This window comes from Anopheles cruzii, chromosome 3 (genome assembly GCF_943734635.1).
Source record: "Anopheles cruzii chromosome 3, idAnoCruzAS_RS32_06, whole genome shotgun sequence".
NCBI lineage: Eukaryota > Metazoa > Arthropoda > Insecta > Diptera > Culicidae > Anopheles > Anopheles cruzii.
This window is the reverse complement of record NC_069145.1, coordinates 29112384-29130271: the sequence shown is the minus strand read 5'-3', so window position 1 is coordinate 29130271 and position 17888 is coordinate 29112384. Positions and strand designations below refer to the sequence as shown.

At 49.2% G+C, this 17888-nt stretch overlaps 3 protein-coding genes across 3 annotated transcripts; 2 read left to right on the top strand and 1 right to left on the bottom strand.

Annotated features, from left to right (window-relative positions):
* Positions 1-204: 204 nt before the first annotated feature.
* Positions 205-976, top strand: LOC128272548 (N-alpha-acetyltransferase 38, NatC auxiliary subunit). The gene is made up of 3 exons (XM_053010374.1): positions 205-258; positions 363-431; positions 491-976. Exons 1-3 carry the CDS (start codon positions 232-234, stop codon positions 902-904), a joined length of 510 nt encoding a protein of 169 aa, XP_052866334.1. The 5' UTR covers positions 205-231; the 3' UTR covers positions 905-976.
* On the bottom strand, positions 906-1345 carry LOC128272550 (cytochrome c oxidase assembly factor 6 homolog). The gene has a single exon (XM_053010375.1). The coding sequence runs from the start codon at positions 1312-1314 to the stop codon at positions 1045-1047; it is 270 nt and encodes an 89-aa protein (XP_052866335.1). The 5' UTR covers positions 1315-1345; the 3' UTR covers positions 906-1044.
* A 5792-nt stretch (positions 1346-7137) lies between these two features.
* LOC128273980 (uncharacterized) lies at positions 7138-12410 on the top strand. Its single transcript, XM_053012055.1, has 3 exons — positions 7138-7204; positions 11774-12038; positions 12115-12410. The coding sequence occupies exons 1-3, from the start codon at positions 7193-7195 to the stop codon at positions 12408-12410; spliced, it is 573 nt and encodes a 190-aa protein (XP_052868015.1). The 5' UTR covers positions 7138-7192.
* The last annotated feature ends 5478 nt before the right edge of the window (positions 12411-17888 follow it).

Sequence of the window (17888 nt, the reverse complement as noted above, 5' to 3'; positions counted from 1 at the left end):
TTTAAGCCAATTAAAGAGAGTTCATTCCAGAGAGAGTTCACCCAATTCGAGAGTTCACCCAATTAAAGAGAGTTCATTCCAGAGAGAGTTCGTACAGCAGCCGCTTCGGCGCATATTGGCGCTAGCATGCCGTTTGTTTACGGAGAACTGTCAAACTAAATTTCTTTGCAATGCATTTTCGACAAAAGTAAAGCAAAGGCAGCAAAGCAAAGGGCGTAAGATTTGCTGAAGATGAGCCACGATATTGGCTTGCAGGAGGTAAGTTCTGCTTTACTTATTAAATTCAGCCACCATCGGTAGAAAAGCTTCGATAATTACTCGAACAATTCTATATTACCTTGATACACTGCTTCGTTTGCAAGGCCAACCCTGACCGAGGAAGAATGGAAGAAGCGCTGACTCAAAGCCCCTCCGTGGATCCAGCATTGAACGTAAGTCATGGCATTTCAAAGCATTCATCGCATTATTTTAAAGAGTACTTTTTATGCAGAAATACCAACAAGTTTTGGACGGAGCAATGGAAAGGCTGGAAGGCGACACAGACACCAAACAATCAGAAGGCACCGACAGCAATCGAAAGGGCACAAAACCGGGTAGTTCGATGTCTCTAGAAGAGATGGAAACGGATGAGATCCGATCGGTGGAACCGACCGAGACCGACCCGAAGCGCAAGCTTTTGCGAACCTGGCTAAACAGCATGTTCCGCATCAAAATGACGGATGGTAGAATACTGATTGGGTTTTTCGTTTGCACGGACGCGGAAGCGAACGTAGTGCTGCAGGTGACCAGCGAATACACCGAGATCGGCGGCGAGGAACGGTACCTGGGGCTGGTGATGATTCCGGGACGCTACATAGTTTCGATAGAGGAACGCAATGATGTTGGCAAGTCGTGGTGGTCTTAGGTAGGAGTAATCCTTCAGCAGGACTGTATTTGGTACATAATCTACTCTCTCGTAATAATAACGTTTTCCACCAACGAACCCCGAAGCGTTTGGCTTTATTTTATACACTAGTGTTAAACGCGCACCTGGCACCTGAAGTGTTAGGGTTTTTCTTTGTGCTCAGCATTGAGCGGTTCGTAGCCTTTGGCCATCTTCTGCTTGAACTGGTCGTACGTTCGTTTCCGATCGAAGTGTTTTACCCACTGGGCCGGGCATCCTTGCTGGTACAGTTTGCGCAGGTGAATACATTCCTTCGGCTCCGGCGCCTGCGATGTACACTGGTAATCGGGCGCGTACTTATCGAGGCACGCCCAGTACTGATCCCGGTTGCTCCAGCACTTTTCTCGGGTCTCTTTATCGGGAAACGACATTTTCCGGCTCAAATATTCTTATATCATCGGCGAAAAGGATTTGTTTTGTTGTGTACGAAACACTGACAACTCGTTAGTTCGCGAATCAAACACCAGGGGCTACTTTGGCGCACAAACGCCGAGTGCTTCCATTAATGACAACCAGAGGGCGCTGTTGATAGAAAATTTAAAACTCCGTTTCGAAAAAAAGATTTTGAAAAGCTCGAATCTTTGCAGTCGTTTGTTTTGATCCATTGGGTTTGGGGATCCGTTGGTTTGTTTGTAGAAAATGCATGCAAATTGAACGCACGTCGTCGTGTGACGGTGGTAAATCATCCCGATTTGAATTCATTACCGACAACCATCGGTGTGGCCACCTAAAAGAAAAGCGGTTCGAAATTAATGCGGCGATCGATTAAATGTTTGCCCAGCTGGCGATAAATCCTGCAATTATTCGGCCCGGATCTGAAGATAATCGTCAGGGGTTTGTAATTGAATTCGCTTCAATAATTATTCATCTAATGAGTCCGGCCGATAATGGGTTGAGTCTCCTATTGCAAATTCGCACCGGCACCACGCGACTAATGGGTTTGCAATGCGATCCGGTCAACCGACCCCAACGAAAGCAATGCGACGCGATTTGAGCCAATAGCAATATGTTTTTTGTTGTTGTTGTTGCTGTTGCGCCGCTTAGAGTATTCACAGTCCGAAACCCGGTCGCCGGAGTGTCACTGGTTCACTAAATATATATCGGAATCGTTGTTTGATGTTTATCGCAATTAATTAGGCGACCGGAGCAACGAATAGCAGGAACCGCCAGGACTAGCACACGGTGAAACGAGGCGCTCTGTAACATCTGTTTGTTACTGGCAAATTCCGACGTAATGGGCTGTTAACGATTCTCCCTTTTTTAATTTCACACTGCGTCCCCGGAACGCTTTCCCGGGCTTTTCGGCGCCGAAAATGGAAAAAACCCCACTCATCTTTTCGCCCAATTAAAACGGGAGCCGCTTTGGCGCTGTCTGCCGGGAACCGGGTAAAGGATCTGGCCCGGCGCAGGCCACTGGCCGTGGCCAAGGTTCAAAGGCACCCTCGGGTGGGTGTGGGGATCCTTTTTACGATTATTTTTCCCAGGCCATTTCTCGGTCCCGGCGCCCGCCCGGTGTCTTTGAGGAGAAATTGAATTGACAGAACAGAAGGAGATGAGTGTACCCTTTTTTCTGGTAAAACCGTTCCCTTCTTCTTGTGATCTTTTTTATTGGCCTGCCCTGTCGATGGCAGAAATCGGAAATTGGAAATTTTTAAAAGCTCTGCAACATAAAAACTTTTTCCGAATAATTGTTCGGGGAATTGGTTCTACGATTGGGAACAATAGTGCAGCAAAGCTATTTTTAATTTCAATAGTTTTTACACCCTCGAAGTTGGCTTGATTGTTGTTAAAATGGTTGATTTTTTTTATGGAATGTAGCGTTGTATGAATAATGCTTGCCCCTTAAAGAATAAAGTTCATTGTCCCACAAAAAATGCCTTTTCTGCAAAGGATCTATTTGTAAAGAGAGAGACAATTAAACATCAAGTGAAAAGCCAAATACAAATAAATTACCTTCCTGATATGCCTGACCTCGGCTCGAATTTAACAAATCTAACTAAACAAACAACAATCATTACATTCGCATTCGGCCACCTATCCTGCGGGCTTTGCTATTCGAGTTCTCGAATCACATTTCACGGTTCGCAAATTTCTTTTCTAAACTTTCGCCATTGAGCAGCAAACAGAGGGGTCAGCACATAATTATTCTAATACCACGATTATGTTGCGCCAAAAATGAAAACAGAGCACAACAACCCCCCAACCACCCGGTGACGAGTCAAATCATCACTCTTCTCTCCGCTCTGCGATCGTTCCCCGTCTGTCCTGGACGCTCCGCAAACTTGTTGATAGTTCTGTCGGCAACCCCGGGTTTTTAGTACTGAGCTCGCCGAGCATGGGCGATGCGTCGGGTGGAAAGAAAACTGGTCAATTGTATTTGCATAAATTGTGTTTCAGCATCAGCCCACCATGGAGGCACCAACGTCAGCCCAGCCATGGGCAGCATTCTCCCGGGCCAGCACGTTTTTTTATTTACACGTTTTAATTTTGTATTTCCTGGCGCAATGTGCCAACGGTCAATGGGCCATTGGCGTACACTGCGGGAAATGGAGAGGAGGATTTCCACCAACCTTGGCGGTGTGTTGGACGGTTTGTTGGCGATGGGGCGTGAAAAGCGTTGGCTGCCGGGTGCTGAGCATTAGATGGAGGGCAAATAGTTTAAACTCAATGATGAAGTTTAAATCTAATTAGATCTTCCGGCTTTGGCTCGGGCATTGATAGTCGCACTTTCCGCTACGCTTCGTGAACCCGACGCGTGGCGTGGTGTTTTGTGCGCCGTGTTTCGGATGAGAACACTTTGAGGGGATCGAGCCGTGGGGAATCTCGGAAAAATGTGCAAAAACAACGGTGAAGTAAATAACGAGGGAAACCCCGGCGAAAGAATAGCTGCACGCCTTGGTCAATCTAAATAAAAAGTGGAGAAAAAACACCAAGAATCATTGGGCCAAGAAACATTTAGCTTTTTTTCCCGAGTTCCCTTCCAACACGTTACGGTTGATTGAAAACACATGTTAACAATGCAGATAAGAGGTCACAGCTGATTGAACGGGCCAAGTGTGATCAGGGGAAAATCGATTGTGTGAATGTTGGTATTCATTTAAATCAACGGAGGAACTGAGTTGAAAGTAACAACACAAATCCGTAGCCAAAGGGCGTTTTGTGTTGCAATTTTGTTTCTACATAAATTGTAAAATTTAACGAAACATTATTCTAAACAAAGCCTTTCAAAAAATGTTTTAGGTCGAATGAAATAAAATCTGTCCTGTTTTGTTGTAGTCAATTGAAAATAGTGTTGCCAAAAGGTAAGAACTGTGTATAAATTTAGTGTTAAAGTTATCGAATGTTGATATGGATCTTTGCTCATCTCACTTATGGACGAGTAATATTTAAATTTTTTTGGTAATGATTTTTTTTTTAATTTCTTTTATTTTAAATTTATTTTAAAGGGGGGGAAACTTGTTACGTTTTGTAACAAACATAGAATAATTGGTAAAGAAGAGAAAACTGGTGAAGCTTTATTCTGGCCAAGATAAATCGATAAGGTACTAGCTCTAGGGGATGCTTCGTCAAAAGTGACCCAACTCGGCCCAACACGCTCCTACTCCTCGAACCAATTCATTATCAGGTGACAACAGCACAAGCGATAGAGAGCAACATCGATTATCTCGCCGATGCACCGTCCACCGTTGATGCTGCTTCTATTGTTTTGGGTCCGTCTATGCCGAACATTATCGATACGCCGTTGTATCAAAAATGGATGCTCCAAAGAACGGCCGGCGCGAGACCCACGCTGCCGTTCGTTATGATATGGGGCACCTGTTATGCTTGTCGCCGGTCGTCTGCCCGGTAGATCCAGCATAGATTGTCCAATGACGGTCCACGGCGACCGATTATCGGTGTAGTTGGCACCCTCGGCGCCGAAAGGACGACATCCCCGGGGATGCACTTCCTCCGATACGCTTGTTTTCGGACTAATTTTGGCACCTTTTTCCGGGAACGGGGGACCCCGGGGACGGTACCATTGTTGGGCCCGTGATGTAATCGGATGCACCTTGCTGCAGTTATGGCTCGCGCCTGCCGAGGGTTCGGAATTTTCACATCAATCGTCGGGGCGGCCAAAAAGTCGGCCTGATGGTACGGTAGGTCACGGGACCTACCTTCTCTCGCCAGTTTCCCATCGTGCATAATTTTGCACTCCAGAATTTACGCAATCCCCTTTTCGGCATTAGCGGCGCAGCATTTCGCGGGTTGCATTGTTGTTTGATGCATATTTTTGCATGGTTCACGAACAATTAACGCTCACGAAGAGTGGTATGCGCTGCTGGTGGCATTTTGAGCCACAAATGGGTGAGCCAACCAAACTCCGCGGTCGTTCGTTGGCGGTAGTCACGCACCGTACCCTCCGGAGGGCCATTTCCAGGGCTTCGCTGTGCATAATTTAGGCAGCGATATGGGTGTAATAATCGGGACGGCCCAAACAACGATCCTGATCCCTGGTGCAGCTAGGACGGCGTTAATATCTGGGTGTCAAGATACCAATTGGTAATGTGCGCAAAAGCGAAATTTATACCGCTGAGTTCATCAATTCGATTCGGTTCGGTGTTAATAAATGTGAAGCGTTTCCTGTCATTCAATCGCAAGTGCTTTTCAACTGATTGACGGAAAGTCAGTTATGCACTTTGCATCGAATTGGACCGGTTCCACGGAACAACCGCACGGCGCACAGTGCCGTAATGGGCTTTTATGTGAACTGATTGACGCTTGATGGAGTGGTTCAGTGTGCATTTTAATGGTGAATGAAATTAAAAAGAAAATTGTTCTCGAATTCTTTTCCCGGCCTATCGGAATCGTGATTGTTTCGCTGTCGATTCCTCGTTTGTGACCGGTTCGATTTCTAGAAATCACTCGCAACCGCATCGACCATCATCGGCACCTGACCATGCATTGCGTGGTTGTTTGAAGTCGCGGCGATAAACATTTATCGCGGCTTCAATCATCCGCGGCTTCAATCAGCTGATCAAGGTCGGAACATCCAGTTACAGACCTGCAGTGGCTGCATCCCCATCGAGCCGCAGTAGAAGAAAGCCGAACCGGAACAGACTGCCGGTTCGACCTCGAACATTTCCAATTGCGGTGCACATTGATCATTTCCGGTCCGGTTGGTGGGTGCAACAACACCCGTTTGTGGCTGGGAAGCCGCCGGTTCCGGTGCGGATCAATGAAAGCATCAGGCGCTAGAACGTATGCCTGCTGGCCGGTGAGAACCTGGTGAGAAGGTGTTTGGCTATCTTGAGAGATAATTGGTGCTTGGTGCCGTTGAACAGCGGCAGCCGGACCGAGTGCCAATGCTGTTTGCAATTAGTTTGCAATGCGCCACGCCAAGGGAACTTAAAGCGTTTTGCACAGTGGGAAGCTTGCTATGGCCATAAAAGTTCATAAGTGAATAAAGTGCTTTGGCGAGCTACCGATTTGGGTTTGGGCGTCGAAATTCGAAGCACGCACGATCGTGACTGAGGCGCCCGGTGAAGGTATTAATTTCACGGCTTATCAACTCGAATCCAATCCGTTTGGCATTAACGAAATCCGTAAATTAATAATCCCAACTAGGCGAGGCGTGATTTTTCGCAGTTGCATTGCGATACGTTCTGTGATCCATGTGCTTAATGCTGTCTGCTTTCCGCTTCGTATGTAGTTATCAGATTTTTTTTTCAACGATTAATATTAAAATTGAATTAAATGTTTGTTTATGTTCCACTTTTGGCCGCGGCATTCCACGATGGGGCCGTTGGTGGAGGCCAGCGGTCACAGTTGAGCGTGCCACCCCGCATGACCTAGAGAGAGAGCGAGAACGTTCCGAAGCATGCAACACAATAAAGTACCCGGGTTAAAGGGTAACTGCGCGGAATGGCCTGCCCCTGGCCAGCTCCCTACCACTGGCAGAGGGGCTGGGAAAGTCTAACGCGTTGCATAATTATCAGTTTTCATCTGTTTGCCCTTTTTAGGACCCCCACTCGGGTTGGCTCCCCTGTTTCCCGGGGCCCCTGGGAGTCACCAGCGTGCAAACATGCAATCCCTGCACCGTCTCCCACCGGCATGTTGTGTATAAATATAAGACAATGCAGCGAACCGAAGTTACTGAACAGTGCAGCATCTACAGCGTTAGAGAAGCGATCCGAGCTGAGCGCCGCCCGATCCTTGAAAAAGTCAATCGAGACGTAAACGAGAACATCCCGAAAAATTGTCATCAACATGCAAGTGCTGGTGAGTAGTTTGAGGTGCCAGCGAAGTTGCCATCAAGTTATAAAGTTATGAACGCTTCGCCCGAGGTTCGCAGAGGTTTCGCAAACGTGATAAACGGTAGTGGCCAGGACAGTGGAGTCTGGGTCCTGTGTTTTTATTTTGTGGCTTCCAATTATCTCCAAGTGTATTCGCATTTTGCTCCGCGGCCATTTTCCATAATTTGCAAGTGCATGTGTGCGTGGAGTTGGTACTGTGTGCCTCTGAAGAGGAGTGTGAGTGACAGAATTAGATTCGACCTGCTGGCTGAAGGACACTCCAAGGAGGACCAACAGCAGAATTTCGGTCTGCAATAATAAGCACCATTTTGGGTGCTTTTAGGGTACACCGACCGCCAAATGCAATGTTCAGGATGCGTTTCGAACGGATCGCAGCCTGGCGACTTCCTCTGGCGTCTAATTAAGCGCGGCACGTGAAGTGAAGCTAATTAAAATCTGCCGTCAGCCAGCCTTTTTCATGTTGCACCGAAGAGCGTCGTCCGGCATCCTTCGTGGGGCACAAAGATAGTCCCCGGACAACACGTTCCCGGACAACAGAAGAAGCGTCGTTTTCGGTTTCGTTCCGCGATTGAATTTGTACGGCGAACTGGAAACACCGACACGGTGATCCGTGACGTGAAGGTGATCCTTCTTAAAGTTGCTGCATTTTCGTCCGAGATTCGGAGAATGAATCATTTAACGAAAGCTTTTCTCCTGGCCTGGTGACATTCTTCCCCAACGCGTCTGACGATGCACCTTGATGAAGGGCCCTTCCAGCAGTGTCGGCCGTGTTGTGATTTTGTAATTTACATTTTTCCATTACCGCAGAAGCTCAAAAATTTGGCCCAACATTTTATGGATCCTTTACGCGAAGTCGAGCATTCTCGGCGGCGTAATTACAAGGGCACCTTGGCCGTAGCTTGGCAGACAAAGACTCCGGACTGCCGGATTCCTAAGATACAGCATCTCGTTTTATGACGAATCTCCGGACGAATGCGCTCAGCGCACGTCGAAACCACGGACGCCGTCCGTCGGCGGGCCGTGGATGTGGAAAATTCATTTACCAAGAACAGATTAAACTGAAATTGAAGTTGGGCCACGGTGCAGGTTTTCGTTCATTCTGCAATAGGAAAGTTGCAACGAATGGAAGAACCGAAGTTTGTCGGAGAAAGGACTCGGTAGAAGGATTGGATAATTTAACTGTCCCTTCCATCGATAAGAATTTGATTTCCACCGCACTTCTTCTTGTCGTCGGATAGCGATTTATTTGATTTTAATCTTCTTTGGTCAAAGCCCCTTGACGGGCGAACAGAAAGTATGGAAGAAACTGGGGCACCGTTTCGGTGGCCATTTTGGTGTCGCTATTAGGATCACCTTCGCAAGGTTACCCACCGGAAGAGGGCACAGCAATAAGTGGCCGATTTCCGCAAACCGGGGATCGATAATGAGCCGGTTGTCGGAGGTGGCTGTCCCGGGCTCCCCACAGGAAGGCAAAAGTTAATGAAAATTGTCTCTGCGGGCCCGCGCAGTGGGGGAAATGAATTAAAATACCTACAACCCGCCATGAGGGGTCCCCGACTCGAGACCGTAAACGGTGGCGTGACAAAAAGAGTGAAGCAAAAAACCGGATGAGGTTTGAGCATAGAAAAGACGAATGTTCCGGAACCGGGACGTCGGCGGGTTCGTGCGCCGGGTCCGAAAGGTACGCAAACCGTTACCATCGAAAAGGTTCTTGAGGTCTGCTCGAGACAACTCCGGAATAGGCTCCGTGGCTGAACTGAAGCGATAGGGTACCGACCAAAAATCGATCAGCCGATGCAAAGCTAAGAGAAAAAGGACCTCCCTTGAGACCGTGCGCCTTGCCCGGGTCACCGCCGGAATGGGAGTCCTTAATTTAAAAGTTTGAACCATCCGTCTGCCAAGTTTCGGACTGTTTCGAGAGGGGTCCGCCTGAGTGTCACCACGGATCGAGGGTTAAAAAAGTGTTTGTTCTGTGTAATGACGTTTCATTTCTATCCCATTCTCTCGACGTTTCGATAAGAGACAGCTTGGCGAGTGCCTCCCCTGGTTCGGTTATTGGTCGTGTACCTTGTTTTTGTTTCGCCAATCAAAATAGTAAACATTTTATTGAACGAACGAAGAATTGCAACACTCGCCGATGTAACATTCGGTGGCCATTAGGCAGACTTACAACTTCGGCTCTGGGCTCTCGAACGAAGTATGTTCCCTGTGCTAATTGAATCTCTAGCATTGAACTTCTTCTGTAAATTAGTCCAAAAAAGTTACAAACTACCGTTAGTGGCACGGCAGCAGTGGCAAGCTGACGCTACAAAGTAAGTTGCGAAAAGGGCGACCCATTGCTGAGGGCCGGATGCTGTGGGACTTAAGATGGGTTTACTGGAGCGAACCTCAAGAGCCCCAATCCACAGTACCGTAGCACACCGTCCGTCGTGGACAGCTCTCTACACGCTGGGATGAAAAGTTCCAGAAATCATCACCTGGTGCATCATCCTGGCACCGGCACCATTTGTGGTTCCCCCTCGGTGCAGTATCGGTATCGGTATCGCGCAATGCAATCACGACATACGTGATACGCCCCATATGTTCAACTCACGTGCTCATCCGGGGGCTGTCGGTGGCACCGGGACACCGTCGCCGTCCCGGTGTAATGTTTGTGCGCTTGTGGCGAACTCGAGTAAATGTGGAAACCGGCACATGTGGCACTCACAAGAGTTCCGTCCGCTGGCTCCCGAACTCCCAAACGGGGCTGCTGGGAGATTCTTCTAATGAATATCTAGTGTTGTCCGTGGAAAAGTTCCTCGTCCAGGAGCGGGCGATAGGACGACCGACTTCATTAGACGTGAGCGTGGAGGGCGCACTAGCACTTTTTCTTCCTCTTCCAGGGTTGCTTCCAAACGTGGCTGAGATTGCGACGTTCCACACTCCGTGGTGTTCCGTGGAAGTTCCGTGGCCCAGGAAGAAAGTTTTCGCACCGACGCAGAGCTTGTACCGGATGATCCGGATGCTACCGCAACTGTCGACAGCGTCAAGTTAAGCGAAGTGTGTCTTCACTGCCCAAAACGAAACGGTTTCGGGCAGAGGATCAGGCAGAGTTAGAGGTTGCAAAACATGACACATTTGCTCACTTCCGTGCAAACGGCCGACGGCAGGACGAACCGAAAGTCGGTGCCTCTGGTGGGCAGTTGAAAAGAAAAAGGTAGTTCCGGACCTGGTGGATTGTGGTAGGTCTCGACCGAGGTCCCGCTAATTATGATGGACCGTGTGCCTATGCAGAAATGGTTGTTTGACCGAGCCTCGTGACTAATGTCAAGTGTTACCTTACATTATTTATTTTAAGTAGCCGTCTTCATAGCTTTGGTACGGGTGGCCAAGTTGTACGGTTATTCGCAGTCGGTGTTCGGCTCAAGAAGAACATGAGTTTATTCCGTCAAAGTACCGAGTGCCGAATGAAATATCGACCAAATCGCAATCCACGGCCTCCGAAGCGGTTGATTTGCATCTCCTGGTAGCTGCGTTTGCGGTCCCATTCGGGCGGATGTCATCGGCAATCGTGCCACTAATAAACTTCAGGTTGCTTCCCGCGGGCTTGTGGTTCGTACGATGGCGTTTCAAAATGGACGGACTCCGCACTCCGGCTTGCTCCACTTGGCGAATCGCAACCGTTCACAGTCGGACGACCCCAAAATGGCTGCCTTCGAAATCAATCATTCAATTGACAAACGTACGGTCAGGCGACGATGCGATGATCACATCGCAACCGGCAGCATCTGCGGTTTTGCCGGCCCCCGGACATGTGGTCCACTTCTGATTCCGGGCCAGACAGACTACCGGTGGAAGCGAAACGGGTTTTTGAGGATTGCTTCGCATCGGGCTCAGGGCACCGGGGCAAAGCGCCCAGTTTGTCTAATCGCAACGGGCGAGCTCTCAGAGCGTTTCGGAGACCCAATAACCGGAGGGCCAGCCAGCGAGCGAGTCAGTGGGACCCACCTGTGACTGAGTGGTAGATATCGGGCTTAATGAGCAGTCCGTTTCATCTCCGTGGTTACGGGACCGCGTTCCGATTAGCCGATCCGGCACCGGTTCGTCTCGGTTTCGGACACGATATTGGCTTCCGGGCACAACAAGTAGTTTGACCGACTGTGCCACGAGTTGGCCAATGCAGCGATGGGATTCGAAACTCGTGGCCAACTTCACCCGATTAGTCCGCCGGATCCCGGGTGCGCTTTGTTGGATGTCAAAGCTGGTCTGCACTTCTGGGTTGCACTAGCAGTCACCACACGCGTACACGGCGCTCCGGGCGCTCCGGGATAATAGAATTTAGTTCCAATTCATCATTCGGGGACCCGGGTTCACCGTTGTGGGGAGATTGATAATTTCTTTCTCGTTTGCCCGTCGGGCCCAGGCTGGGCCCGTAATTTGCACGCGACGTTGATTTAACTCGTTTTCGGGCTCGAGTCACGCTGTCTGCATATCGGTTTGATCTGTCCGTTCCTGTCGTTTGCTAATCCCGGTGAATCGGTGTTTTGTGTTGCAGGCTGCCATCGTTGTGGTTGTCGTTGCGGTGGGCACTGGAGTCACCGGGGCACCCATGGAAGACCGGCAGCAGCAGCGAGTGTTGTTGAGCGCCGAAGACGGGGCTGCCAGGCGACAGGAGAAGCGTGGCATCGGCCTGGCGGCCACCTACAGCGGACTGACCGGGTACGGGTACGATACATCGTTCGGTTTGGCAGGTTACCCGGCTACAACCGCGTACGTCACGCCGACCGTGATCAAATCAACGTACACCGTTCCGGCCGCAGGTATGTGTGTTTTGTGGGCCGGATCGCGTGTGGACCGGATGTGTGAAGTTTCGTTTTCTTTTGAATCCAAAAACAGCGACCTACCATGCGCCAATCTATCACGATGTGGCCCAGGGAAAGTACGCGTACGGAGGGTTCTACCCGAGCACGGGCTACGGTAGCTTCGGAACGGGTTACACCGGATTCGCTGCCCCGGCGGCCACCTACACCAAGATCCTGCATCCGGCCGCCACCTACAGCAAGATCCTGCATCCGGCCACCAGCACGTACACGAAGGTCATCCAAACGTACCCACCGGCCACGGTGGGTGTGGTGGCGCCGGCCGTCAATGGGTACAACAGTGTCGCCAGCCTTGGAGGATATGTGTATTAATGTCCCGGGGGGTGCGTAGCTTCGGAAACGAGTGCGCTCCCGGGCGCGGCACATCCCGTACACTTGGCGCAAAGCCCAATTTGGTGCTTCCCGGACGGAATTGTGAAATAAAATTTAAAAGAATACTTTAATACTTGGAAAGGACCAAGATTTGGTGTATTAATGTAGTGCACTTCTAGCTTTTCGAGCAGTTGGAGTAATTAAACGTTGGCTTAATCGCTTGTTGTTATCAAGTGCGTAAGGTAGGCAGTCGTGTCTAAATAACTACTCCTTTCTTGATTTAACGTAGAATTAATAGGACAAATAGCTCGAGGCGGTAACGTAAGTATATCTATGTATTTGCAGCCAAAGCTCTTTGACCTACTCAGCTATACTCCCTACTTTAAAACCATAATCTTCTGTAGAGGCAATCCTCGACTTCCATAATTTCTTTGCGGAGAAACAATATCAAAGCGAAAGGAGAAGGGTTCCGAAAGAAATAATTGCATTAATTCCTGTCGCCGTCCTTAGTCTCTTGGGTTGAGCGATTGATAGCAAATCATAAATGCTAATTCGATTCGCTTATCGGTCCCCGGGCTGTTTCTCAACGTCTACGCCTTCTTTTTGATGAGTATGAAATTTATGCTGCCCGATCGCTGTTTGCAAACTTCCACCGATCGCCCCACTGGAGGTGGATGCATATTCCAATTAGGGTTGCAAATCTTGCATCCTGTCCAAACTGATACCACCCGGCCGGTGGAGATATCGCCGAGACCAAGCTATATTTACCCATCCGATTGCATTAATTGCGCTCGTTCCGCGGAACCCATCGCCGATACGCGATCGGTTCCGGGGTTCGGTTCGGTTTGATCTCACCCAGGGACTCGTCAGATAGGGTGGCGCTCAATTTCCTATAGCAGGTCACGTGACAGTCCGATGAAACGGTTGGCTGATGGTGCGTGAAATTGTAGCAAACACACAGCCGCGGATTAACGCCTGTTCCGTGTGCTTGGATAATTATTTCTCTGCACCGTGGCCGTGGCGGTGAGAGTCGGTGGCCAGCTTCGAGGCAAACGAGGTGGCTGCGTGATTAGGAGTGATGAAAAGGTTTCTTCGATTCGCTACCAAAGATCCGGTTGCCATACGGATAGGTGAGGGTTTCCGCACGGTGCACGCTGGCTGACGGAGACCCGAAATAGAAATCGTCTTAGAGGGCGTAATGTGACCATCCCATTCAAGGTTCGAGTTCGGTGAGACCCACAACTTCTGGTTTATTAGCCGGAATTAAGCACCCACCTTCGGAAAGCCTGTTCTGACGGCGAGTGTTCTGGTCGAGTGTCATCGAATTGAAGTGCAACATCACGCCTGCCGTTCTTCGAAATCTCTTCACGGCGGATCCGGCAGACGGTGCGTGGATGTTTTCGGGAGGAATGATTAATGGAATACGGCTCGCTGGCACTTGTGGAGTGTTTCATTGAATATTCGCATAAGAATGTAACGATCCCAGGGCGAAACCTTGGGCACGCTGGAGGAGTCAATGGACGAACGAGGACGTCATTGTGAGGCGGCCGCATTCGGAGAACCAGAGTTCGGAGATGAACGTCTGGAAATGGGCAGTGATGTCGTAATGAAATCTTCCTGAATGACTGCTACTCGCGAGTAATTGGTATATTAAAGCACCATTGCTCCATTGCTTAATGTATCTTTTATTATATTTGATACAAGTAATCCTATTTTATTCAAATGTGTTCATCTTGTCAGTAAAGTCCCAGTCTCAGATTTTCATGTAGTCTCAAAAATGGGAATGTAGAAAACCTGTAAGACTTAAGTAACACCTGGAAATGGAATTGTTGCGTTGCAACGAGAAGAGGCAACAGAAAGCCAGCTCGTTGGACGACTTTATGAAAATGTCGTTAGCGTAAGGCGCTTAGAGCAAGTGGCTTGCATCGTTGCGATTTAATCTCCACGATACTTTCAATCCCGCCAGAAAAGCTTAATCTTTCCGTTTTTGCATGCGAAGTTGAGTTTTAATCCCTCGCCACACAGCTTCATCCTTAGCTGGTGCAGCATAAAGAGGAATTGAAAAAAATACCAAAGAAGCTGTTATCTTGTTTATGAAAATTATCCCTTCAAAGCCGTAAAAGAAGCGCAAAACTCTTCCGCCGAACCCGGTCGTCCACGGCGACGACGACGACGACGACGGCAAACGGTTAAAGTCGCCCGGAATAATTGGCCCGATTTGGCGCAATTATCGTCTTTTGCGGTAATTATCAGCTTGTTTTACACATTTTGCGCTTTCTGTTTCGATTTCTTGCCACCCTGTGCCATGTTTATGTGTGTGTGTATGTGTGTGTGTGTGTTTGTTTGCTCGACATTCCGTGCACCTTGTGCCACCTGAACGCGGATGCTGGAGAGTTGGCCACCACCAGCCAAGAGGATATCGATGGAAGCATAAAAACATAACACCGGCATACCCTTCGCAAATGGCGCGGCGTGCTGCCAAAACAAGGCGGCCAAAGTCTGGGACGATCGCTCGGTGCGAAGGATTATGTGGGCTGGCCTGTACGCGGTGGCTTTTGGCCGTTCGCTTCGGTCCTTTGGCGATGAAATGTTAGAAAAAAGCACTTAAGTGGTGTATCTGTAGGATCAGCGATTGGCAACAGAATTAGCGATAATCGCATTGGAAGAAAAAGAGTTTGGCTCTGTTGTGCCATCCAATACGCGCGGTGTGCTGTTTACTGTAATGTCTTCCATTATAGAATTCTATTTAGCCGTTTAATGTTGAATATCTTAAATTGTTCATCTACAGCGCTTTAAAATAAAAGAGAAAAAAATAATTCATCTTCAACATTTTTACTGTAACTCAACCTTCATCTTAAAATAAAAATATCTAATCATTCAATGTATTTCCAATTGGTCCACATTATTGTTGTGATTGTATAATAATCTTTTGAAATCGTTTACTGTTTTAACTTTCATTGTTTGTCTTTGTTTTGTCGAATGCTAGCTGACATAGAAACTTCTTTAATAAAATAAAAAAAAACCGATCCTTTTCTACACATTGGCAAATGCATAACAGTTTCCTCTAAACAGTAGCTTTTGATCGCTGATATGGCGTTGGATATGCAGTAAAACCACAACAAGTATCTATTATGTTTCTTTGGGCGACTATAACTTACATTCCCATCAATAATTGCCCAAAAATGTCCCATTGACATGTTGTAAAACACAATATGATTCCGAAACCCAATGCCAAATATGTGTCCATCACATCATTTCCCATCGTTGGCCGCATTTTGGGCCGAGCCCATTAGTCTCTCTCTCTCTCAGCGAGACGCTTTAAATCCATCGGAATCGCTCGGGACTTTTTCTGCGTTAATAAAGTGCATTACACACGCCGGCACCCATTGAAGCACAAGAAAGAGAGGAATTCCTTTTCGCTTCACCGACACCAGCGCGGATCGGCTGTTCCGATCGACTGTGGCACAGGCCCTGCGTGTCCTTCGCCTCAGGCTCGTCCAGCATGGAGGCAGAAAGTCGGGCTTTCGTCCTGTTGCGTCTTCCCGGTGGGCCCACGCTCTAAAGCGCATACTTACGTACTCATGATAGCAATTTGTCTTATTAAGTGTTCCATTTCCATTTCCGGTGCGGAAGTACCACCGAAGCGTGGCGTAATGTAATGGCTGCGATTCGTCGGTTTCCTTGGTGGCGTCCTTTTCGGCTTTATCGTTCCGTTCTCTACTACCGCGCCGGCAGACAATTTTCAGACACTCGGTTCGGATGCTGATTTGCTTTGCCACCCGCACTGGCCAAAATCCGTCCATCGTCCCGCGGCAGCGATGGCCCGATGGGGCCGGAGGATGGGGCCCATCATCAGGCCGGCCAGAAAGTTCGGGCAAGAAATGATTGACAGATCTAACAAATTTTGGCGCAATTGTTTATGGTGCCGGGCTATGGCCCGAGTGGCGCAGAGGATGCCACAGGATCACGACGGAAGGCTGCTCGCACGGTCTGTGGCGGGCTGACACTCGTGACACGCCACGTCTGTGTGTTGGGCCATCTTCGCTTTTTCTGCGTGTGTGTGTGTGTGTGTCGCTTTCTTTGCAGTGCGACACCATAAGCATGGCACGGCCAGGTCTGGCGTGCGATATGTATTTCCATAACGATCGACGATGAAGCCATCGTCGGTGGCGGTGGCGACGGCGGCCGAGAGGCTGCGAGGAGTTGATTGATGAGCACCAGTTTGGTGGAGGATCCTGGCCGAGGTGGCCTTGAGGTGCCCCGAAACGCTTGTATGCAGCAAGCCGCATATGCTGTCGTGCCATGTTCTGTCCGCCGTTTCGTTACATGCTCAATCATCTGGCCCGCAATGACTTTGCTGCTCCCGTCTGGTGCGCGTGGGGTGTGTTTTTCGAATTACACGACCCTCCGGTGCGTGTTTTTGTTTCTGCGAACAAACATGGATTTATTTGCCATTTATGATTCGTCCCTTGCGACGGCGCGCGATCCCCAGATGACCAATGTAGGCTGGGGCCGATCCCCCGGGTTCCTCAAAACCCCGAAGACCTCGAGCGGTTTACGGAGAATTTAACAAATGAGCTTCTGTCGTCCGAATCCAAGAAACGGTTTCTTTGTGCGGATTGCTGAAATGCTTCCCGGCGCTCCGGGTGGACATGGTGCGCCGGTAGTTCGGAAGAAAAGCTGACACGGTTGGCTTGGCTGCCTTAATCGGACTGTACGCAGCGTTTGAGCGCCAGAATATTACATAATACACCGCCTGAAAGGTGGACCCTGCGCCGGTTGCTGGACATTCATCATGCTGCTCGAGTTAACTCTATTCGCAACGCCATAAATGCTGCCAATCCGACCGTGCGGAGCGCATTAGCCACCGAGTGCACCACACCGAACGCAGCAGCACTGCTGCAGTAGCGGTGGAGATCCTGGAACAAAGATCGGATTACGGGCCGGGTATTTAGAATGAGGAGCAGCCCAGGGCGACGACGGTGGACGAGCAGGATAATGACAAATGGCAGCACAGCAGCGCAATCCCTTTCTTCGACTGTCAATGTTCCAGTGTTTTACTTCGACCGGGCGCACTTAAGGCAAAGGTTGCAGCACTTCCATTCCAGAGGTGGTTGCAAAATTTCCGGATGGATTAGTGCTCATTCGTTCTCTTAAGTCGCTCTCTTTCTTCCTCGTTCTGGAAGGATTTATGAGCGGCATTTATGAACGTGTTGCCATGCGCCCCGTGTGGGCATCACCTCACGGGAGTCGGCACGGAGATAATTGTGGTAAATTATGGAAAGGTACACCTCCGTACACGGACGCTTGAACTAAATTATGGCATTATGTGAATGAAACCGTGCCTGCTGTCATGGTGACCTCAGGTCTCCCGTAGACTGAAGGCAGCTGTGTGCCATGTTCAAGATGGAGAGGATGCATTCGACGGTCAGTGTGAGGAGGACGCTAGAACAATTCTAGTGGGACGGGTGGCCCCTG

What these genes read in the sequence shown, in the direction of transcription:
- LOC128272548 (XM_053010374.1), top strand. Translation starts at nt 232, where the DNA reads ATGAGCCACGATATTGGCTTGCAGGAG. An exon ending in ACGATATTGGCTTGCAGGAG is followed by an intron (nt 259 to 362) that starts GTAAGTTCTGCT and finishes TTCGTTTGCAAG; the next exon opens with GCCAACCCTGACCGAGGAAG. An exon ending in CCGTGGATCCAGCATTGAAC is followed by an intron (nt 432 to 490) that starts GTAAGTCATGGC and finishes CTTTTTATGCAG; the next exon opens with AAATACCAACAAGTTTTGGA.
- LOC128272550 (XM_053010375.1), bottom strand. Translation starts at nt 1,314, where the DNA reads ATGTCGTTTCCCGATAAAGAGACCCGAGAAAAGTGCTGGAGCAACCGG.
- LOC128273980 (XM_053012055.1), top strand. An exon ending in GTACACCGTTCCGGCCGCAG is followed by an intron (nt 12,039 to 12,114) that starts GTATGTGTGTTT and finishes ATCCAAAAACAG; the next exon opens with CGACCTACCATGCGCCAATC.